Source organism: Pagrus major, chromosome 4 (genome assembly GCF_040436345.1).
Source record: "Pagrus major chromosome 4, Pma_NU_1.0".
Lineage (NCBI taxonomy): Eukaryota > Metazoa > Chordata > Actinopteri > Spariformes > Sparidae > Pagrus > Pagrus major.
The window spans coordinates 28607846-28628226 of record NC_133218.1 but is presented as its reverse complement, the minus strand read 5'-3'; the positions used below and the strand labels follow the sequence as shown (position 1 = coordinate 28628226).

The 20381-nt window shown below is 43.6% G+C and overlaps 1 protein-coding gene across 2 annotated transcripts in view; it reads right to left on the bottom strand.

The window, feature by feature from the left end:
• The window catches only part of galnt2 (UDP-N-acetyl-alpha-D-galactosamine:polypeptide N-acetylgalactosaminyltransferase 2), a 53431-nt gene extending 33050 nt beyond the window's left edge, over window positions 1–20381 (bottom strand). The window contains exon 1 of one of the 2 annotated variants that reach the window (XM_073464330.1): window positions 19892–20381. In XM_073464330.1, the coding sequence (XP_073320431.1) occupies window positions 19892–19987 (96 nt within the window). In that variant the 5' untranslated portion in view covers window positions 19988–20381. The remainder of the gene's footprint in view (window positions 1–19891) is intronic. The other variant, XM_073464331.1, reaches the window with a different exon arrangement.

Here is a 20381-nt window from a genome sequence, read left to right as displayed (position 1 = left end):
GAGAATGGTAAGAAAAACGAAGGCACCGAGTGGAATATATTTCCCAGAGGGGAAATTGAGTTTTAAGCTTTTGAGCTGTCTGCTGCAGTGATTCTCCACAGCTACGGCTCAACAACAGTAGAGGAAAGTGGGTGGACTACTGGATAGTCCTCCACACGAGCAGAGCACATTCTCAACACTATTTGCAACTAAGGGTGTCATGATTCTCCAAATCCATGATTTGATTTCACGTTCACTTTTAAAAAAAAAAAAAAACAGCTGTGCGATTGCGAGTCTCAAAGAAATCATCTTTGTCGTGGTGGCTTTTTGCAGGATAGGGTTAGGCAACTTCAAATAATGTTCAACAACATAATACCACCCTTCAGGGATCCAAAAATGAGCCATAAAAAGACAGAAATTCCGTCTGTTAGAAAGTTTGGTTTCTCAAATCTGTCTCGAGTGAACCCCCTTCACAAACACATCAAGGTAGGATCTCTGAGAAAGAAAAAAATCCCCAACATCTCTGACGCCGTTGGAGTTAATGATGGCTGAACGCAATCAAACTTCCTGGATCAATGCACCCCTACTGTACAGCCCCTCATTAAAGATTACGCCAACTTCCTGTGGAATATTTTGCACAATATTTAGCACAGATGTTGCCCAAAATGTGCTAATGTATTCCTTTACGGTCGGCCTGCCTGTCTCTCATCCGTCTCCCAGCCTGTCAGTGACGCTTCAACACACACAATAAACAAAGGCTCCAGTTCACGGTTTCATGGTGTCCGTTACATCTTTTGTTGAAGCACTGTAGTAATGACACACACACACACACACACACATCTTTTCATGTTGAGTGAGAAGGGTCAGAGACAGGACCTTCTGTGTTTCTGTCCAGGACTGCAGAGGGACATGAAAGAGCATCAAAAAGCGGGAGATAAAAAGTGAGCAAGAATGCAGAGAAGAAAGCTGGAGAGTACAGTTGATTCACGGCTGTTGACAGAGGCAGTGAAGAGATCTGTGAGGGTGAGAAACAAGAGGGGGCAAATGAAAGGAAGAGTGATGGGAGATAAGCGATAAGTGTTAACTGAGAAGCACTCAAGGGAGTCACAACACGCTCCCATCGAGAGGGTCAAAAAAAGACTGAAAGCCAAACTTTTACATTTCTATTCCTGAAATCTTTTTCTTTTTTTTTGTCACGTGTTGGTAATGACTATTCAGCATTGTGAGAGCTGCTCATTACCTGCTGTTAGTCGGCGGGAGTTTGAGGAGTAATTTGAACAAATGACTCCTGATAATGGGCAAGTTCAGATTCAATTTTCAGAAGAGAGGGGAAGGCGCTGCTGGAGACAGCGAAAGAGGGAATGCAAAACAAGATGAGGCGAGAGGGAGACGGCAAAGAGGAGCGGGAGAGAGAGGTTTGGGTGAAAAATGAAGCTGGGAGGGAGATGGAGTGAAGTGCTGAATCATCTGAGTGTGTCAGCAGAGGGGAAAAGTAGGCCAGGGTGGTGGGGTGCAGAGGGTGGGAATGTTAAAATCCCCCAATTCAGTCGTACAAACTCTTTCATCAACCACTTGCTTCCTCTCTTTTCTTTCCCTGCACCCCCCTCTTCCTCACTGCCTCCTTTAATTCCCCCGCCTCCTCCTCCTCCTCCTCCTCCTCCTCCTCCTCTTCCCTGCTAACAGTAAATGATTGTCCCCTCCTGAACCACAGCGGTGGTCTGTGATTACCACCACCGAAAAGGTTCCTTCTTGCTTTAAGACAATCTGCATGTCGGCAAGTGCTTTCATTATATTGTTAATTACGCGGAAATCATTGTGATTTGTGAAAATTGCAGCTCTCGCTCTTAAAAAAAAAAAGGGAAAAAAGCTGCAGACAACAGCTTAGGCAAGATGTGGTTGGATTTACAGTAAGACACCCCCCAAAACGATGCTGAGGTCATCAGTGTTACAGTACTGAAAAGGCAACACAGCACATGTTACCTCATACCACGGGAGTGTGTGTGTGTGTTTTGTGGTTGGAAGGAGATTTAAGTCTATAAATATTTTCTTTCCCATACAAGGAGAAAAGTTTTCTGTAAGCCAGCAGGTATCATCATGTATGGATGTGAGAATGTGTGTGTATGTTGCTCAGTGTGTGTGTGCGTGTGTGTGTGTTAAGGCGAAAGCAAACACAAGAGTTCTACAGTCTCACGCTCTGTCAGTCCTCAACATGAGACATTATGTTGTAATGTGCTTGTGGATAAACTTATAGATTCAAGACACATTACTCCGTGCTACACAGTTATTAAATGAGGCGCACATGGAAGAGCTTGAGTCCCGCTCCCACTGTTCTGTGTTGAAAGATGTCGACACACTCCTGGTTTGGACACAACCCAGACTCTTTCTGTCCTTGGCCTGACACCAATAACATCATCTATAAGTAAAGCAGCCTTTCTGTCGCTACACACAGTTATTACACAATACTATGGATCGAGTGTTACTCAAACATTAATGTACAAAGATGACAGCTTACAAATGTTAGACCCAAAATGCAAAATTAACTTTTTTGTCCACTGGCAAAATGGTGAGTTAATGTTCAACTTTTACCAGCCGCTCAATAGATGACCTTTTGTCTTCTGGCTGGTGAGAAAAGCTAATCCACCAGCCAGTTGCATATTTTACCAGCATTTGGTGTGAATTTCTGCCCTGGTCAGTGGCGGACTGAGGCTGAGGGTCAGGGGTGAAAAAAATAACAAGGGCACCACATGTATGTGGGGGGGCACCAGCGCACAGAAATATATTTAAAGTGAAGAGAGGGGACTTCACCATGTTTTTTTTCCACTGGAAGGGCAACTTAGAGGGCAATTTATCATGTTTTTAAAAAAAATCAACCAAAATCCTTCCCTCACCTCTCTGTAGCAATGTTGACACATCTGGGCAACTAGTAAAACAGGAAATGGTTAAAATCAAAGCAGCAGAGACACCTCGACATACTTCCTAATATGCCTCAAGCTACAAAATCACTAATTACTACAATTACCATGATGCAACTCAAACCCATCTTTCATTAGACCCTTCCAGTCTGGTAAACACACACCATCTTTCAAACTCCACACGCCCAGTGTCTATCTTTGACATCATCAGGTTAGTTTCTCAGCCTTGAGAAGGCTCCTCGAGAGCCAAAGCAGACATGACAAAACTTCTCACAGGCTGAGCCGTAATAACCAGGATGAGTGAACTGAACGTTGTGACTCCGCAGAGGTAGCCTTCTCTCACGGCGCTGGCCCATTCCTTACAGCGAACACCAGTTTTTGTGCATCATTAACACATCTGGTCCCGATGGGCCCCCGCTGATGAGTGTGTGTGGTCATGTTTCCTGTGTGTGTTCCGACAGTGAGAGCATGCAGCCTTTCAGTCTTATCACTGCAGGATCGTGACACCGTCTCAGCTTGTATTATGTTAAAATTCACAGATATGTTGAACAGGCTGAAAGGGACCAGATGTAAGACCTTTGATAAAGGCTAATTACACACTCCAACTCTCGTTCTGCAACTTTTATGGCACACAAAGGAGTTTTTTTTTTTTTTCTTCCGTAATGGGATACAGGCCCTTTGAAACAAATTGCTGCTCTCATCATGCGGCTCTCCCCGGGGAAAGGCGTGCGTCTCATTTGAGTTATGACCTATAGTTTCAGTAACCAGACTGTGACATATTACAGACCTTAATCAAGCCATTTTTAAGAACTGGGTCTAGGGGTGTGTACGTTTAGGCTGCTGAAAGGGTCCCTAACATCACGTTACATCTATGACGTCTATTTTGTTCAGTTACGACTGCTGTAAGTGTTATATTGAACAAAAGCCGATAAAGATTTTGTTGAAAAAAAGTGTTAAATAGCTCTGTATTTCAACAGAAATCACTGTTGAAGAGTGTTTGCTCAGTAACACACGTCTCTCCTCCCCCTGTTAATGCAGTAAAAGAGACATTTTCAGGTATCCCGGCCCACTTTATCCAATCAGGACAGAGAACTCCATAAAGAGGTGGTCCTGTCTGCTTGTGAAGACACAAGGAGCAGGATCCTCCTGTTCTGGTAAACGTGAAACATGCAAGTGGTGATTTAGAGGAGGGGGGGGGGGGATTACAAAACGGCAACGCTTACAGCAGCTTTAAAAGCACCAGCCTTGTCATCACCACTCAAAAAATACCTCCTTCACTTGACTTTTCTTTATCTGCACCGGTCTAACAGAACTTGAGCATACTCCCTCATCACATTTCTCGTCTTCTCATGTCATGTTTGTTTTGTCTTGATCCTATCATTGTGGAATTTGAGCTGAAAACTCGCCAACAACACAGCTGAAGTAACTGAAGTTTTGTCACAGAATGACAATAATGCTCGCTCGCCTGGATCGCCACAGTGTTCAATTTTCAGTGGCCCAACTGATTAAAAATTCAACACGGGTTTTCTCTCCACCCCCCCATACACCATCACCATCACCTGCAACTACTCACCAATGCATTTTAAATGTGTCCTCTGGGCTGCATGCTTGTGGTATATTTCCCTTGTTGACACGTTTTTCTCGCCAATGCTCATTTGCAAGAAGAAACGATCTATAGTAACTGAGAGAGGATACAGTGCTATGGCCATATAGGAAGGGTCCGCAGAGTTATTCAGTGAATTGACCGTGTTGCAGTGTGTAAACAGACTATTTCTGATTTCATTTCTATAGTGCTGCTCTTTTAGGAACGGCGAGAACAGTGAGTAATGGAGAGAAAGCTCAGCAATCTGCCAACAACAGAAACAGCAAAGACATCAGTCCAACCAGAATACAAATTCCCTGGTGCCACAATTTATCTCAATCCCGCATTATAGTTTTCGAAGTGTAATTTCATTTAGTTGTGTTCATACATTTTAATCAGGCAGCTGACATGAGCTGTGCACACAGCCAGATCTTACACACTGTTGGATCAATTATTTATGGCGGGGTGGGATGGTGAACTCAGACCTGTGAGAACGTCTGAAACTTTTCGGCTACTATATTGTTAGTGCGCAGACAGAGAAGAGTATACCTTCCACAGCACAAGTACTCCTCCTCCTTCCAAAGTCTGGCCTCAGCTGGCCATACCTGCGTCTGTATGTTAGCACCAGTCTTGGCCTCATCTCCAAAATGACGTCGGACTCCAGAGCATAATAACACGCGGCACAGAGAGCATAAAACAACCCATTTCAAACCAAGCCAAGCTAAGGTGTAAGATGGCTCTAGCTATTCTTAGCACCGACTTGACGGGGTCTGACACAATCACATCTGCTCCACCCCCACCGAGCTTAAAAGCACAGATAAATCAAACCTACCTTTTAAGGCAGAAACACACAGAAAGAGGCATAAGGCCTTCTGGCCCGAGAGCTGAGAATACTCTGAAACTCTGTTTTTATAGGAGTTCTCTAAAGCTGCGAGTTAGAGCGCAAAGTAGGACAGTACATGACGATTTTGTGTTTCCATAATTGGCTCCCAGGGTGACCGACTGAACATCTGCCCTACTTCAAAAGAACAAACAAACTAAATAAGAGTATCTAAGATAGATGGTAAGCAAGCATGCACGAGAACAGACAAAAGCATATTTTTCGCAAGACAGAAACACAAAGAAAGCAAATATAGCAGGAAGAGAGAGGGTGGGAGAGACAGAGGGACGTGAGTGCATTACCATATGGTCTGTTGGAGAGGAACTGGAGAGTTAAACATCATCGCACACTGAAATATAGCCTGAGTCAGGGGAACACGCATCGCTAAACACAGACACAGACAATCACACAATCACTCACACACACACACACACACTGAGTCAAAGCCATCTTTAAGATCATATTGGGAGAACTGGCCATTCATTAAGCTCCATCCATCTTACTGTAAGGTCTACGCGTGTCAAACTTAACGACATTTCTCCAACCGTTGCAGAATTACAGAAATGTCATTTGAAATGTTGAGAAATGTTCAAAACAGTGGGCGTTTGACTTCAGACAGGTGGACAGAAGCAGACTGCTCATTTCTAGTCTGCTACAACTGTCGATTTTTGGTGGCTGAAATAAAATAAAATGTCACTAGAAGACACTGAAATAAAGAAACAGCAGTCAGTTTAAAGGTAAGTATCCCTAGTGTTATGAGTATGATAACTTGGACAAGCAATGGGCTAAAGAGGTAAGATTGATGCTGAATTATTGATATATTTCAAAGAGAAAAGGCTTTTAGATTATTAATCAATGTGTTTGAAGAACATAATGCTATTTCATACAAAGAGTGTGGTTGGTGGAGAGTAAACTCCAAGGGGCCGCTAATGTTAGCCTGAACTCAGAAATAATATATTAGAGCCGCTCCCACACAGCAGAGAAAATACTACACAGTGCTATTGTGGGCTTTTGTATGTAACCTTAACCACCAAAAATAATGCAGCATAAATTCAAATTGTAAGTAACGAAGAGTTGAGTTAACTAACAAGCTGGTTAGCCAGACAAGCTAACGAAGAACAGACAAACGAACAAATGTACAGGGAAATACCTCAGTGGCTCTCCTTAACAAACGACTGGCCAGAAAAACAACCACATTGACCAAACTGCGACCATGACAAGAGACACTGACAATCGACCTATTCAGTTGTTTATGTATGAGGATGTGTTGCAAATGATGCCGTTACAGTAAAGAAGGGAGCCTCAAATCTGTTTGCCACTGAGCTGCAAAAAAAACGGTTTGCGGGCAGCGCTGGTAATCCTGACTTGAACTCACGGGTACACCGGCTTATTTGGAGTAGCGAAGAATTTCCTACCATAAATCACTGTACACAAACTCATACAATTACAACTGGCGCAGGCTGTATAGTCCCGAAGCAGCAGAACTAGTGTGGCGTTGAGGAGATGCATTACACATAAACCCTTGCTGATAGGGGCCTTGGCCTGCGTGTATGTTAAAATGGAGGGTTTATGTTAAAACCGGCATACTTTACAATCAAGTCAAACGTATAAATGCATGTGTCTATTTTTACAGAACCGCCATCCGAGCCTCCTGTCACCAGAGGAATATGCCATACAGAAGTCTGTTCTTACACCAGACTTGCTATGCGGTCTCAGGAGTCTTTTTTTTCCCCTTTTTCTGTAAATGATACGATTTTCAGGCGGTTTCCTTCAGAATTTCCACCACTTGGACAGATGGCTCCTATTCATGCTGCATTCAAGCTACCTTTTGACTGCTTTTTTGAGGCAACTGGGTCAGGCACAGCAACTTATCTTGAAGGGATGAGCGGGAAAAATGTTTTTTTGTCTCACTAAATTGTGTAATTTGGTTTAGAAACAGAAGACAACCGAGACACAAACCTCCTAAGTCTGCTGACGTGTCCCTGAGAGGAAACACGAGCCCACAGGAAATGTGGTCAAAGACAAACTCACGCACGCACACACATACCAAGGCTCTGTAATTATTCCTTTAATCCACTTTCATCTATTGTGTCATGACTCTTCATAAACTAGCAAAAGAGTCTCCAACAGATAGATAAGCTCACTTCAGTTTACAGAGTCTGACTTTAGACAGTCAGCATGTTATTCAAGCAGCCAATCAGTCATTCGCTCTTGTCGTTAATGTTCTTCCTTCTCGAAACCTAGAAGCCTGTAGAGCCGAGTCAGCGCCTTTGCTTCCTAAAACCAATTTCAACATACAGTAAAAAGACACTGTAAGCTCTTCTTTACTAGCATTGACCATAACCTTACAGGCTTTACTGTGGACTTTGGACCGTTTTATGTGTGTTGTGGTGTGTTCATTTTGAGCACAACAGCAGTATCTCTGACAGTGTGTGGGGTTTACAAGCGTGGGGAGGACATGAGTAGCAGCAGTAAGGCTCTGTCATTTCAGGACACCTATGTAGGCCTTAAATCAGTTCAACCAGTCAAATCTACTCATTACAGGAAGTAGTGTTTTAGATATTATGTGTTGCTATTTGCCTTTTTGTGACATATTTTCCTAAATCTACATTTCTACTTTACTGGAGCTGCATATTTCCTACACGTCCCAGAGTTCCTGTAGGCAACCTCCAGGCAGCATGTCAGCAGCAGTCAACTGCAGGTTGCACTTACATAAATGTCATGTCTTATGACTGCACTGCACTGTGGTCTATTGAGGCTACTGTCTGCGAAGAAATTGGTTATACGTATGTGAATCTTCTCCCCCCCGTGCAATTGGTGACATGGCATGAGAAGAAAGCCTTGCTTATCATCGTAACAGGCTGACATTAGAGCCTGGAGTCAGAAGTGCACTGGCTGGTGATCACTGGAGTGAATATCCCCAATACGGATTGAAGACGCATTTGAGAGCTGATCACTCTGACCACGTTCAGAAGAGTTCATTCTTTTAGCAGTGCGTATACAGATGTGTCCTGTGTCACACTGAAGGACTGCCAACTCAGCCAACTTCCTCCGCGAAACAACATGAAGAAGATGCCACAACAATAGGCAGAGCAGATTACACACCGTCTGATTTTCATATGATTCATTGTAACGTGAATGACTTTTTTTGGCTGCTCCGGCCAAACTGCCAACGATAGCAGCAGATGTTTGTAAACACGCCATCTGTTTCAACTAAACATTGAAGAGTAACTGCAATATCTCCAGACTTCCTTAATAAATTGTGCAATTTGAGAGTTGTTGCAAGAGGAGAATCTTCACACGCTTTGCCAAATTACCACGGCAAATTCGAAATTATGTGAGCCTTCTTGTAAACTCGGCATTAAATGCAAAACATTAAGTTGTTTCGTTTCTTGGAAAAAGTGGCAGTTTGTCGACACGCAGCTGTACCAGCCTGTCTTCCCAACAGCTGTTTGAACAGATTTCATCGTTAACACTAAATTTATGAAATAAAAACATTTTATTGACAATAAACATGTCAAATTTGACAAAAATAGTAAACAGTAACTAATATGCGCAACTTCCCCTAAATCCTCTGTTTACAACACGTTCTTAACTATTAGGGCCTTCTTGTAGATTCGCTAAATGTAATCCATGAGGAGATTTTTTACTTTGTGTAAAAAAACATTGTGTCCGTGTGTTCCAGTGATGTAAGTGTTAATTTGCACACGGAGTGGGGAAGTGAGATCGGATCCCAAGTGGTTGTGATTGGATCACTTAGGACGGGTGTTAATTCCAGGTCTGAATTCCCTCATTGTCAGAACCAAGATTAAATAACAAAAAGACAATAAAAACATTAAGAAAACGCACAGATTAAACCATAAGAGTCAATTGAAGAAAGATCTGTAGGACGACTTACATCACCAGTAGCCGGTTATCAACACACACAGAGTATGCAGTTATTGAGTAGCCGAAAACAAATGCCGGTTCATTATTGAATGGCTTTGATGTGATTGCAGGGTGAAAAAATTAACACCTCCCACCAGATCAGTCTTGAAAAAACTATCTACCCACCACTTTGGCAGATGGCCAGACATTATTTGGACATTTCTTCCATTTTAAAAATCAGTTACTGAGATTCAACACAGAGGGGCCTCTTCTGTACTGCCATTTAAGCTGTTCTCCACACAACACATCTAATGGACAGAGCTCAATCCATCCCTTCTCTCACAGACTGATTAATAAATCAATAAATGAGAAGCCATGATTGGACAATAACTATTTCACAAGAAGTTCTGATTATTTCTTCTGATTAATTTTCTAGGTTCTGCTCAGAAAAGAGTAAACGCCGATCTGCAGTTCATTTACGGTCGAAGCTGATGCACGACATCAGCATCAGGATCCTGTGACCCAAATGTAACAGATCAGCACCCGTCTACTGTGAATGTTTCAGGATGAGGATGACGTGGGTGGCCAGGATCCATGTGTGCATGTACTTCAATCTGCCCTGTGTTAGATTTGTTTTGCAAGTCGGCAGCAAACAGCTGAGAGGGGCAGATGGAAGGTCTAGACAGAGATTTTATATCCTTCAAAAAACTGATTGTCTTATATTTGCTTGGAATTATAAATACGGAATACGGATAAAGGCAATTCAACGACACAAACAACTATCTTTACTTTTTGTTGATTGGTAGAGCTTTCTCCTAATTTTCACTCACACAGCTTCCCGGAGTCATCTGGCATAATGTAAGTGCAGCATGTTGTCCTTCAAGTGGTTGACAATCTAGACATTTCAGTTGGTTTGCAAGTGCAGCTACCTCAAAAGAGAAAAAGCAAAAAGCAAAGCATTTGAAAAGAATATTTTTCTTCATTCTGTTATTATTTATTCTCAAAAATTTGGCAAATCCTCTTTCATAACTCCAGTCACACAAAATACAGAAAGCATCAGTCCCATTTACACAGTCCAGCAGCAACTGGAAGTGCAGCAGCTGAAAGTCATGGGTGGTTGTTGGACATGTAATACTTTTATCATATGTCATTTCTTTCGTGATTTGAATGCCCTTCCCACAAATAGGGCACAGGCAAACCATCCTAGCCACCTGCGCTCCCTATCAGGCCCATTTGAATAGTTTACCCTGATAACGGGGCTCAGATTACTGCTGACCTGACCAACCTCAATGTCTTAACACAGCTACAGCAGCTTGCCTCTCAGCGATAAATTGAATAAAAGAGGGGTTTTCTCTTTATGTTTGAATAAAAAACAGATCTTTGCAAAGCTCTCATCTCAGCACCCGTCCCATGAACAATGGATATCCTCATTCCTTTCAACTTTTCCATGAGTGCTCGTTGTCTGCCAAGGAAGAAAATCATCTTAAGAAAATGATCCCGTTTTGAGCGCACACAGCGCAACATGCTGTTGTGTTTAACCACAACAAACCCACCAATGATTGTGAGGGGTGGATACAATGAGACGAAGAATAAATGAAGGAAATAGAAATCAGTTGAGGATGTAGTGGAACTGCGAGCAGAAACATGCTCTTTAAACCACCTACTTTCATGGTGCCATCAACTTGCTTTTTTGTCTTCTTGGCACGGCCTCACTTTCTTCATCTCCTAGTATCTCCACAGATGTTTGTCTGTTCAGCGCAGCCAGTCATACATTGGGTTTCCGGGCTGGCAGGTCGGACTAACTCCCTCTGACTGGTGGAAACGAAGGCTGCCAAACCAACACAACCAACCAGTCTCCTGTTTTGGATCCAGTTGCGCTTTTTTACTACCGTTTTCCCCTGTCTCATCACTCTTTCTTCATCTTTCCGTCATCAACTGCTCTATCTTTGTCCTTTTTGTAGGGCATAAAATACAGTAAGTGGTTTAATTGACCATTTGCCAAGTCCTGGCCCCGTTAGTCAAGCTTTCCAGTCTTGCATGGCACGTAAACGCTCCCTACAGGGATATCTGTGGAAGATTTACCACTCAAGTTTAGTAATTTTTGAAACAATGGGTCATTCATTTTAAAAAGAGGCACTTCCAGTTTATGTGGCAGATTTTATCAGCTGTAGCGAGCTCGCTAATGAAGCGAATGTCGGCTCCGTGAGATGGTTGAAACCACCGTCTGCGGCTGATTTTTTAGTGGCTATAGCTGACTTGTTGTAAACATAAACCCTGTAAAATGGTCATAAAAAAGCATTTGATGGTTACATGTGACACTGCGCTAAAAACTGAGGCTAAAGCTACATGTCCCAGGCAAAGGGTCCTCGGAGTCTTCACCAGTTGATGATCCATGTAGGGAACATGGAAATAAAAGAGCAGCATCGTTCTTGCACTGCAGGTCATAGTCACATCGCCTTGGTAGGCCTATGTGATGTCATCTTGTGTTTGCTGGGTGATTCACCTGGGTCTCTGCTAACCTGGAACGCCCAAGGGCCTCGGTATGTTCCCAGATTATTTACACCTGGCTGCAGTGTAGCTCTGTCTCCCTTTTCCCTACAAGCACCCATTAGTTTGGTTAAGTATGTTGCCTTGCATTGCCTGTGCATGCCTTTTTTTGCACCTTACAACACCCTCCGCACAGCTTAGCAACCAGAACTTCAGAGCAAATTAAGAGGGAGCGAGAAAGAGCAACACAGAAACAGGCACTGATGGAAAACCCAAAGTTAGCATAGAAAATGAACACACTGGGGCTGACTAATCCACCACAGTTGGGACAAAAAGTTTAGCGGGAAGACTTGACGACTTAGCAGCTGGTGACACACACAGATCCCAAACCCCATGACCTCCTGAGCCGGGTCATAACAGCCTATTATAAGTATGATAAGGAAAAATGTGAGGTCAGGTCGATAACATAACCATGTTTGGCTTAGCTTAGCTTACATAATCAGACAAACAAGACAACGGTTATCAATGATCATGTTTTCAAACAGTCACCCACGTTAGAAGAAAAAAGGCTTTGGGGATAAAGACTAATGCTATAATGGATAACAAGTTTGGCTGGGGTTGCTTGAGTGTAAACCTCCCTCAATCCAATAAAGAGCAGGACACAGTGGCTAGCGTTAACCTACACACTGATATAGCATCCAGGACCAGCTTAATGTAACCGCACAATGATGTAGCATGAAATGCATCATGGCCTTGAAAATAATTTTTTGTGATACTACTATAGGTAGTTAGCCAAACATGCTAGCAACTGCATCTTACGTTAGAGCAGCAAAAGTCAGTTTAATCCATTCCTGACATTTTGCTCTCATGTTTGTGATTTTGGAGAGGCTAAAAAAAAAAAAAAGACATGACCCTTAAAGCCGTTCTCAAAGCCGTTTAAATGCAGAGCATCATTCTTAATTCAGCCCCGTGCAGAGTTTCAACGTTTGAAATGATCTAAAGCTTGACAGGACAGTATTTAAAGTTGCTAAGCTATGATTGGACAATCTCTGCACGGAAAAGTGGTTTAGCAAACACGACATCACCTGGGAAAGCCTCTTCAATAATGCTGCAGGGAGGAAAAGTACAAGCAGAAACAGCCACAGTGATATGTTTGCCAAAGAGCTGCAGACAACAGGATCTGCAAACAGCTCACCTCCAACAGGTAAACAACTTCTTTAACCTGTCGTGCTGTCTAATGGAAAAACACTTCATTTTACAGCTGCTCCTCTCATCTGCAGTCGCAGCCTAGATCATCCCCCTGCTCTTCGACATCGTCGACTCAAGACAAGTGCATCATCAGTTAAAGACACACCTGTTGTAATGGTGATGCGAATCCCTGACGCGCTGGTCTGACCAGGTCAAAACCAGTCAAGCCAAGTCAGCACATGTGTGTGGAAAAGGGCCACAAGAAGGGCAAGACGAAACAGTAACAGCTTCTTCTTTCATTTCCCATGCACGGTCAAATGTCCCTTAAGCAACACACACACAGGTGGAGTCGTTTAAGCAGAACAACACTGTCTCTCTCCTGGGACTCCCAGCTATGAAGTTGTGTAACTCTAATGTGACTGTGACGCAGTTTCTTGTGTTGTTTATCGAATAAAACCGACTGAAGATAAATCCTTGAAAGACACCGGTGACTTCTTCTTTTGTATCTCTATTTACACTGTGAAACAGTGAAGCGTTTGTGAGGGGTGATCATTACTTGAAAGGAACACACTCAAACACACACATCAATACTTCAAACAAAAACTGGATATAGGAGAAGGATTCAGTACTCGGGGATGCCCAGCTTAATTTGAGCCTTTCATCGATTCAGTGTTTGCTCTGTGGTGCTGCATTTAGTTAGTTAGCAACAATGGATCTGCTCCCTGGCTGAAATCACAATGTATTCTGGTAATATAAACATATTGAACCGCTGAGGCCTCAAGTGGTTTTGAAGCCACAAGTCTTTTGGCTTGATGATTGTTCTGGACTGAGACGGCAACAGGAACTCTTACAGATGTAATCAGTGTTACGAGGAAAGCAGTGTGTGTGTGTGTGTGTGTGTGTGTGTGTGTGTAGAAAGCCATACATATATAGCAAAGATTTGCCTGTAAAGACTATAGATACACTGTAGGTTCTGTGTGAGCTGTGTGAGCTTGGGCATGATACCGAAGCCCACTTTGCTCTCAGTGGCTCTTCCATCGGTGTGTATAAAAGGTTATTGGTCCCGATGAGCAGGTGGCATCTTGCATGGTAGCCTCCACCACAAGTGTGTGATTGTGTGTGTGTGAATGCCGACTTGTATATAAAGCGCCTTGAGAGGTTGGTAAGACCAGAAAAGCGCTGTACAAATATAGTCCATTTGCCACTACCATCATCATCTTCACCCTCACTGACAGTGTGATGTGCAAGTGCCCCATTTTCCAAACATTTTCCACTTTAAAATAGCAAAGTGCTCAGAGCCAGTGAAGCTACACTTTATACTATGACAGACAGATGTATTGATAAAGCCGAAAATTTGAGGCATGCACAGACAGGCAGGAGCTGAGCGCCTAGAGCTGCAGATAACAGAGACCGTAACTTCACTCAAGCCAGCATTAAAACCTCTCAGAGTCCCTGCTGATCGGATTCATGTGCGCTCCTCTCCTCTCCACAGTTTGCTCGAAGAAAAGCGCTGAACTCACTTCTGACACCAACTAGAAACTAATCCAAACCTCTGGCTAATCATAACACACTGAAAAATACTTGCAATTCAATACTGTGATCCACCTTTGGGTGAGAGCTGAGCTCCATATCAACAGTGGACAATGTGTGCATGAGTCACTCTGGCACGACTGTGTTTACCACATGTGTATGTGATTCATACTTCCCTCTGCCCAAGTCTCTGGCAAAGTAAATACAGTGTTTGAAGGATATTATACGAACAAATGCATTTGTGCCGATCCATATGAGAACCACAAGAGAGACGTGTTATATCTTAAAACATGCCACACACGTCAAACTTAGTTTACCCCTTTGATAAAATCCAATTACCGTCAGTCTGCAGCTTTACTCAAACAGCTGATAACTCTGTTAATAAAGTCTGTGTTGGTTCAGTGCCACCCTCCTCTATCTGCCACTTAGCTCCCCTCTCACACCGCTGATTAGCAGGCAAGTAGACTCAACAGTGGGACGTTGGTTTCTCAAGAGCTGGCAGGAAAAACCCTCTGAGGTCTGTCCAACAAGGAAGAGTTTAATGGGCATCCTGGTGAGCCGACAGCCTCATGTTTGCAACATTATCCTCCTGTGAACAACAATGCACTTACAGATACACGTTTGTACTAAGGTGAGCTGCTCGCTGTCTCCCAAAGCTCTCTTGTCATTCTGCATGTACTGAGTATTCATGTGTATGGAAGAGGGAAGGAGGTGGAAACTTCCCCTTCAGCTCCTCATCTACACACTGCAGGAATACATTACTCACATATATCATAAGACTGCAGAAAGATGCCAAGAGACAGATAATATTAATGGTTTTATAAGAAACCATGGGCCTTAAGCATGACAACTATATCATTATATTTCTACATTATCCACATTTCTTTGATTTTCCATAATTTACAACATCAATGATCGAGCTCATCTAAACTTCCTCAGTTTTAGAACCACCAAGATGAGGTTACACGCTGTTGATTGGTACACAAGTCTCACCTCCTCTCATTTTACAATGTAAGGGCCAAGACACACCATACCCACATCAAAGAAGTCATAGTGACAAAGGCCGACTATTGCATTGCCTGTGTCTCGGCCAAAAAGTTGCACTTGAACACACCACAAAGACTACAGCTGACGGCCAACTTGCTCGCAGCATTTGCCATCATTTTCACACGTATCTCGCTAATAAAAAGGCACCCATTATCCAGATCATATCTGGAACTGGCAAAGAAGCTACAGCAAAACCTAAGGCCACAGACGCTCATCAACGGCCCAGAAACTGGCTAATGGTGGACCTCAGCCTCATGTGTCAGGGCCCTAAAACAGTGTACTCAGGACAGTAAACCTGAGAAATGCTCAAGATGCTCAGTATCGCTGTGTACACTAATAAAAGAAAGACAAACATCCACAGTGACACATCTGAATTTATGACTGAAGATATGAGGAACATTTTCTCCAAAGGTTTGCTCTCGACCTATGAGACACATGGTGACATTTCAGTCACTTTTTTTATTGCCAGACCAAAAAAAGCTCACAAGGAATTTGTAATAAATGGCAACGTTTCTGACATTTTAGCAGATGAAAATGTGATCGCTTACAGGCACGGATACTGTGCTCAAAAACTGTCTTTAAACCGGCATAAAGACTCTAACAAGAGGGACACTTTTCCAAATAGGGTATTTGGGAACTGATAATAGAAATGCTGTTTGGTGAGCGCTTTGATCTTAAAAGCCACAGTATCATGGGTGAGCCCGAGAAGTAAGTTGAACTAATTCCCCTGGCAGAGACACCATTCTTCAGATTATTCAGGAGTGGGCATTTGATTTAGCTGCCATGATAGTGTGAGTCCTACTCAGGCTGGCAGGCACGAAGCTGCTGGAGTCTGAATTCACCACAGTGCCTTCATGCAGCGATGACACAACACCGTGTAGCTTTGTGAGGTGTAATGTTGGATGCAGGCGCTATCTGTGAACAGTAAGAGGAGGCCGATGGAGTGCTGGCTGAAATGTGTGCTGCACATAAATAACCTCAGTTTTTGAAGCTTGGAATAGTTCCTTTGAAAATGATCTGATTTTCTCCAGAGCGCTAAACACTCTCCAGACACCTGCAAGTCGCAGTTATCTCAAGTCTGACTAATGAATGAATGAACGTACAAGCTTGTGAATCACGCTTTGAACATAACTCCCAAGGAGGAGCATTTGTCTATATTTGGAAACAGCTTCAACATTATTACAAAATTGAATTCGCAACCTTTCCAATTCACCTACTTGTTGCAAAGAGAAGAAGGATGATGAAAAGGTAAAACAGCAGGGAAACACTTGATGGGAAGCGTACCAGCACTGAAACTATTAGTTGATTAAGCAAATAGCCGATCAACAGAAAATTGGGAACCAAAACTTTTTACTGAATGGACTAATGGTTTAGGTAAATTGTTGAGAAATCCTCTAAACATTCTTCAGTTCCAGCCTCTCAGTTGTTAAAGGAGACATATTATGCTCATTTTCAGGTTTGTAACTTTATTTTAGGTTAGGTTTTTTACTACTGGAACAGGTTTACATGCTTTTTAAAAAAAATACTGTCCAGTACTGCAGCACTGTATTCCCCCTCTGTCTGAAACACTAAGTTTTAGCTGCCGTCTCCCCTCCTGAATACTCAGTCTGCTCTGATTGGTCGGCTCAAACATGCCTGACCCAGCACTACTACTCGTGTTTCCAGCTTCCGATTAGCTTCACTTCTACTGTGTATATAGACATACATTTTGCAAATGTGCGACATGGTGTCGTGGTTTGATGTCGCAAGAATTGAAGGCCGGACTAATAACGAGGCGTTTCAGGAACAGTGTTGTCTGTGGGAGAGAGGAGCTCCCGTTGGCGCGGACTTTCGGCTTTTTTAATTTTCAAGAGCTTTTACATGCATAAAAAACCTATATAACACACTGAAGGGAAGGAAAAAATCTGCTGTTTTTCCACTTTTATGACATTGAATTTTGAATAGCCTCTCTTTTGTTTTTGGAAACAAGCTTATTTAAAACATCTTGTTGGGCTCGCCGAACTTATGAGCATATTAAAAAACGCTTTCACATTTAATAGACTAAACAAAAACTTGAAACAATCGGCAGATAAATCAAAAATGAAAATAACCGTTAGTTGTAGCAACCACACAAAACAACAACAACAACAAAACAACGATTCAAAATTTTGACTCAATCAATCACCAGCAAGTGGTTGTTATTTCATGGGCCCTCAGTGCAGTAAATCGAGTCTATTTATGTGTAAGCCTTGGGTGCTTTTGAAAACATCACTAAACCGCAGCTACAAAGTTGGTTTCCTGACCACACTAAGAAGTTATTAAATGCGATGACACTTCAAAAGGGAGGGGAGGAGGATGCGATGGGAAAACAACACCTTGACTGTGCAGCGGCACCTTTGTTTAAACAGATTAAATCTCTGTGTAAAGACACCAGCCAGGTGCGGCTGATCATCCAGGCTCCATATTAATGCTGCCTGCAATCCAACTCCAGAGAAAGTTACTTATCAAGGGAGCACCACTTTGACCCCCTTAACAACCTCAAATACACACACACACACACACACACACACACACACACACACACAGATGAGAGAGAGAGCTATCAGCCTAATGGAAAAGTAAAAGGCCTGCTCTGGTTGACTGGAGCAAAGCAAACACAGAGAGACAGATAGGACGAGACCAGAGACAGGTGGAATACACACAGGACGTTCACACACATAAACACACACGCACGCCACTAAGTCCTGAGGGGTAATAGAGGCAGTGTACTGTGCACACGTCATTCATACACACAGCAGGATACACTGGCCTATATTAACACTGGCAGACATACACACCCTCACTATACACATGAGCAGGATGTTTCCCCCAACACAAGAAAGTGACTGTGCTCAGTCTCTCTCCCTAACACACACACACACACACACACACACACACACACACACACACACACACACACACACACACACACAACCAAGAATATGTGTGTACAGTGGCAAAATGTCTTCTTCCACATGTGAACACCTTAAGGATATCTAACTCGCAGTTCATGCACGATATACTATTGCATGTACAGGCCTGGTATATAATGAATTGAATCCATGCCTCCACGAGCTGTAAACCAACGGCATGACTTTCACAGTAAAAATCGTAATAAGTAAGGAAAAGTAAAAGGCAAAGAAATAACTTACACACAGCCCTGCATTAACCCGACAATCACGAAGATTCATATGTTCAGTTTTTGTTCACACTGTTCTCAAGAGGTGTTGATTCAACTGTATGGCCATTTTGGAGGTTTGCTGTTGAGCTGTATTGAGTCATACTGTGAGTTGTAACTCAAAGTGCTGCAACTTACAGTCATTTTCATTATTGAGCCATCTACCAAGTCATTTCTCAATGAATCGTTGATGAAACAAATGGGTGACGCCTTCACATTTCTTGTTTTGTCTGACCACGACCCAAAGGTGTTCAGCTAGACTATTATTTAATAAAAGTAAAGGCAGCAAACTCACATTAGAGAAGGTGGAGCCATCAAATGTTGGACATTATTGATCAAGAAATGACTTAATTGAGTAGTCACTCTCTGCCAATTGTCAAATCACTTGTTTGAGCTGTAGTTTCTGATTTTATAAATAAAATATCAGACACATGAGGCTGAATCTCACACAGTTTCAACACAAACTGAACAATATAAGAGGATTTGTTGCATGTATATCAGGTACAAATGGGGCGTCACAGCAGTCCAGTTAAAGTGAACCTAGAGGTTGATGATCCCACAGTGGAGAAAAAAAAAATGAACTAATGTCTAAAGCCGGCTTAAAAAAAGAAAACAATTACATCACTACAGCATGTTGAATCAGAGCTTTAACCCGGCTTTAATCTGCACACTTCCTGATCTCTGCTCATTTCTCGGAGCAGCAGCTTGTGCTGACGTGCTCTATAGGCAATCCCCCCCCACCACCACCCACCACCCACCCTACCCTACCCCGGCCCTGTGAGCCAGGCCAGCAGCCTAATATTAATAACAACCCCTCTGCATGCTTTCACCTTTAATTCTGCCCTCACATTCACCGGCGCCTCCACATTACAACATGCGTCCCTCCCCGGTGTGGACGTGCTTCGCTCCCGCTGCCACGGAGAGGCGATCGCCGGCACAGCGGGAGGTCCGTGCACGCCGCCCGGCCAGCCCCCGCTACCCTGCTGCCCTTGTCCACACTCATCTCCACCAAATCAATGCCTGTCCACTGATACTAGCAGGCCCCTTTATCACATTCCTCACAGCATCGGTGCAGCCGCTAATCAGAGCCCAGGAAAAAAAAAGAGGCACAGCGGCGCCAAGTCACGCCGCTCCATCTTCGCTTTGTCCTGGGAGAAAAAGGTCCACACGACACGGGGCGGACCGTGTAGCCCGAAAAAGCAGTCGAGGAACGGAAGCCCTACCTTTCGACTCAGCGCTGTCCCCGAGTAGAAGTAGTAGGCTATCCCCAGCACCCACAGCACGGCAAAACATAACAATATCCTCGATTTCCTCCGCATGGCTGCCTCGTTTTTCCGCCCGCCTCTCTCGGTGCGTCGTGGCTCTGGTGCGGTCGGCTTCTTTCTGTCGCGGCTCGTCCCGGTCGGCTGTGTCCGTGCGGGGCGCTTCGCCGTGCGGCTTCGTCAGTCGGTCAGGGGGAGCGGAGGGAGCAGGAAGCAGCCAGCCAACATCAGCGGGGTGAGAGGGCAAAGGCTACCCGACTCTAATCCAATCAAACACCGGCTCAGGCAGCCCTGGAGGAGGGCCGGGGCTGGCAGCGAGTCGAGCCGTGCCGCGCCGTGCCGTGCGGTTCTGTGCTAAAGCCGAGTAAAGGGGGTGGGGACAGTCCCTGTAGGGAAGGATTGTTGTAAAATTTCAGCTATGTGTGTCTTCGAGCCGAGAGAGAGGCTCTGT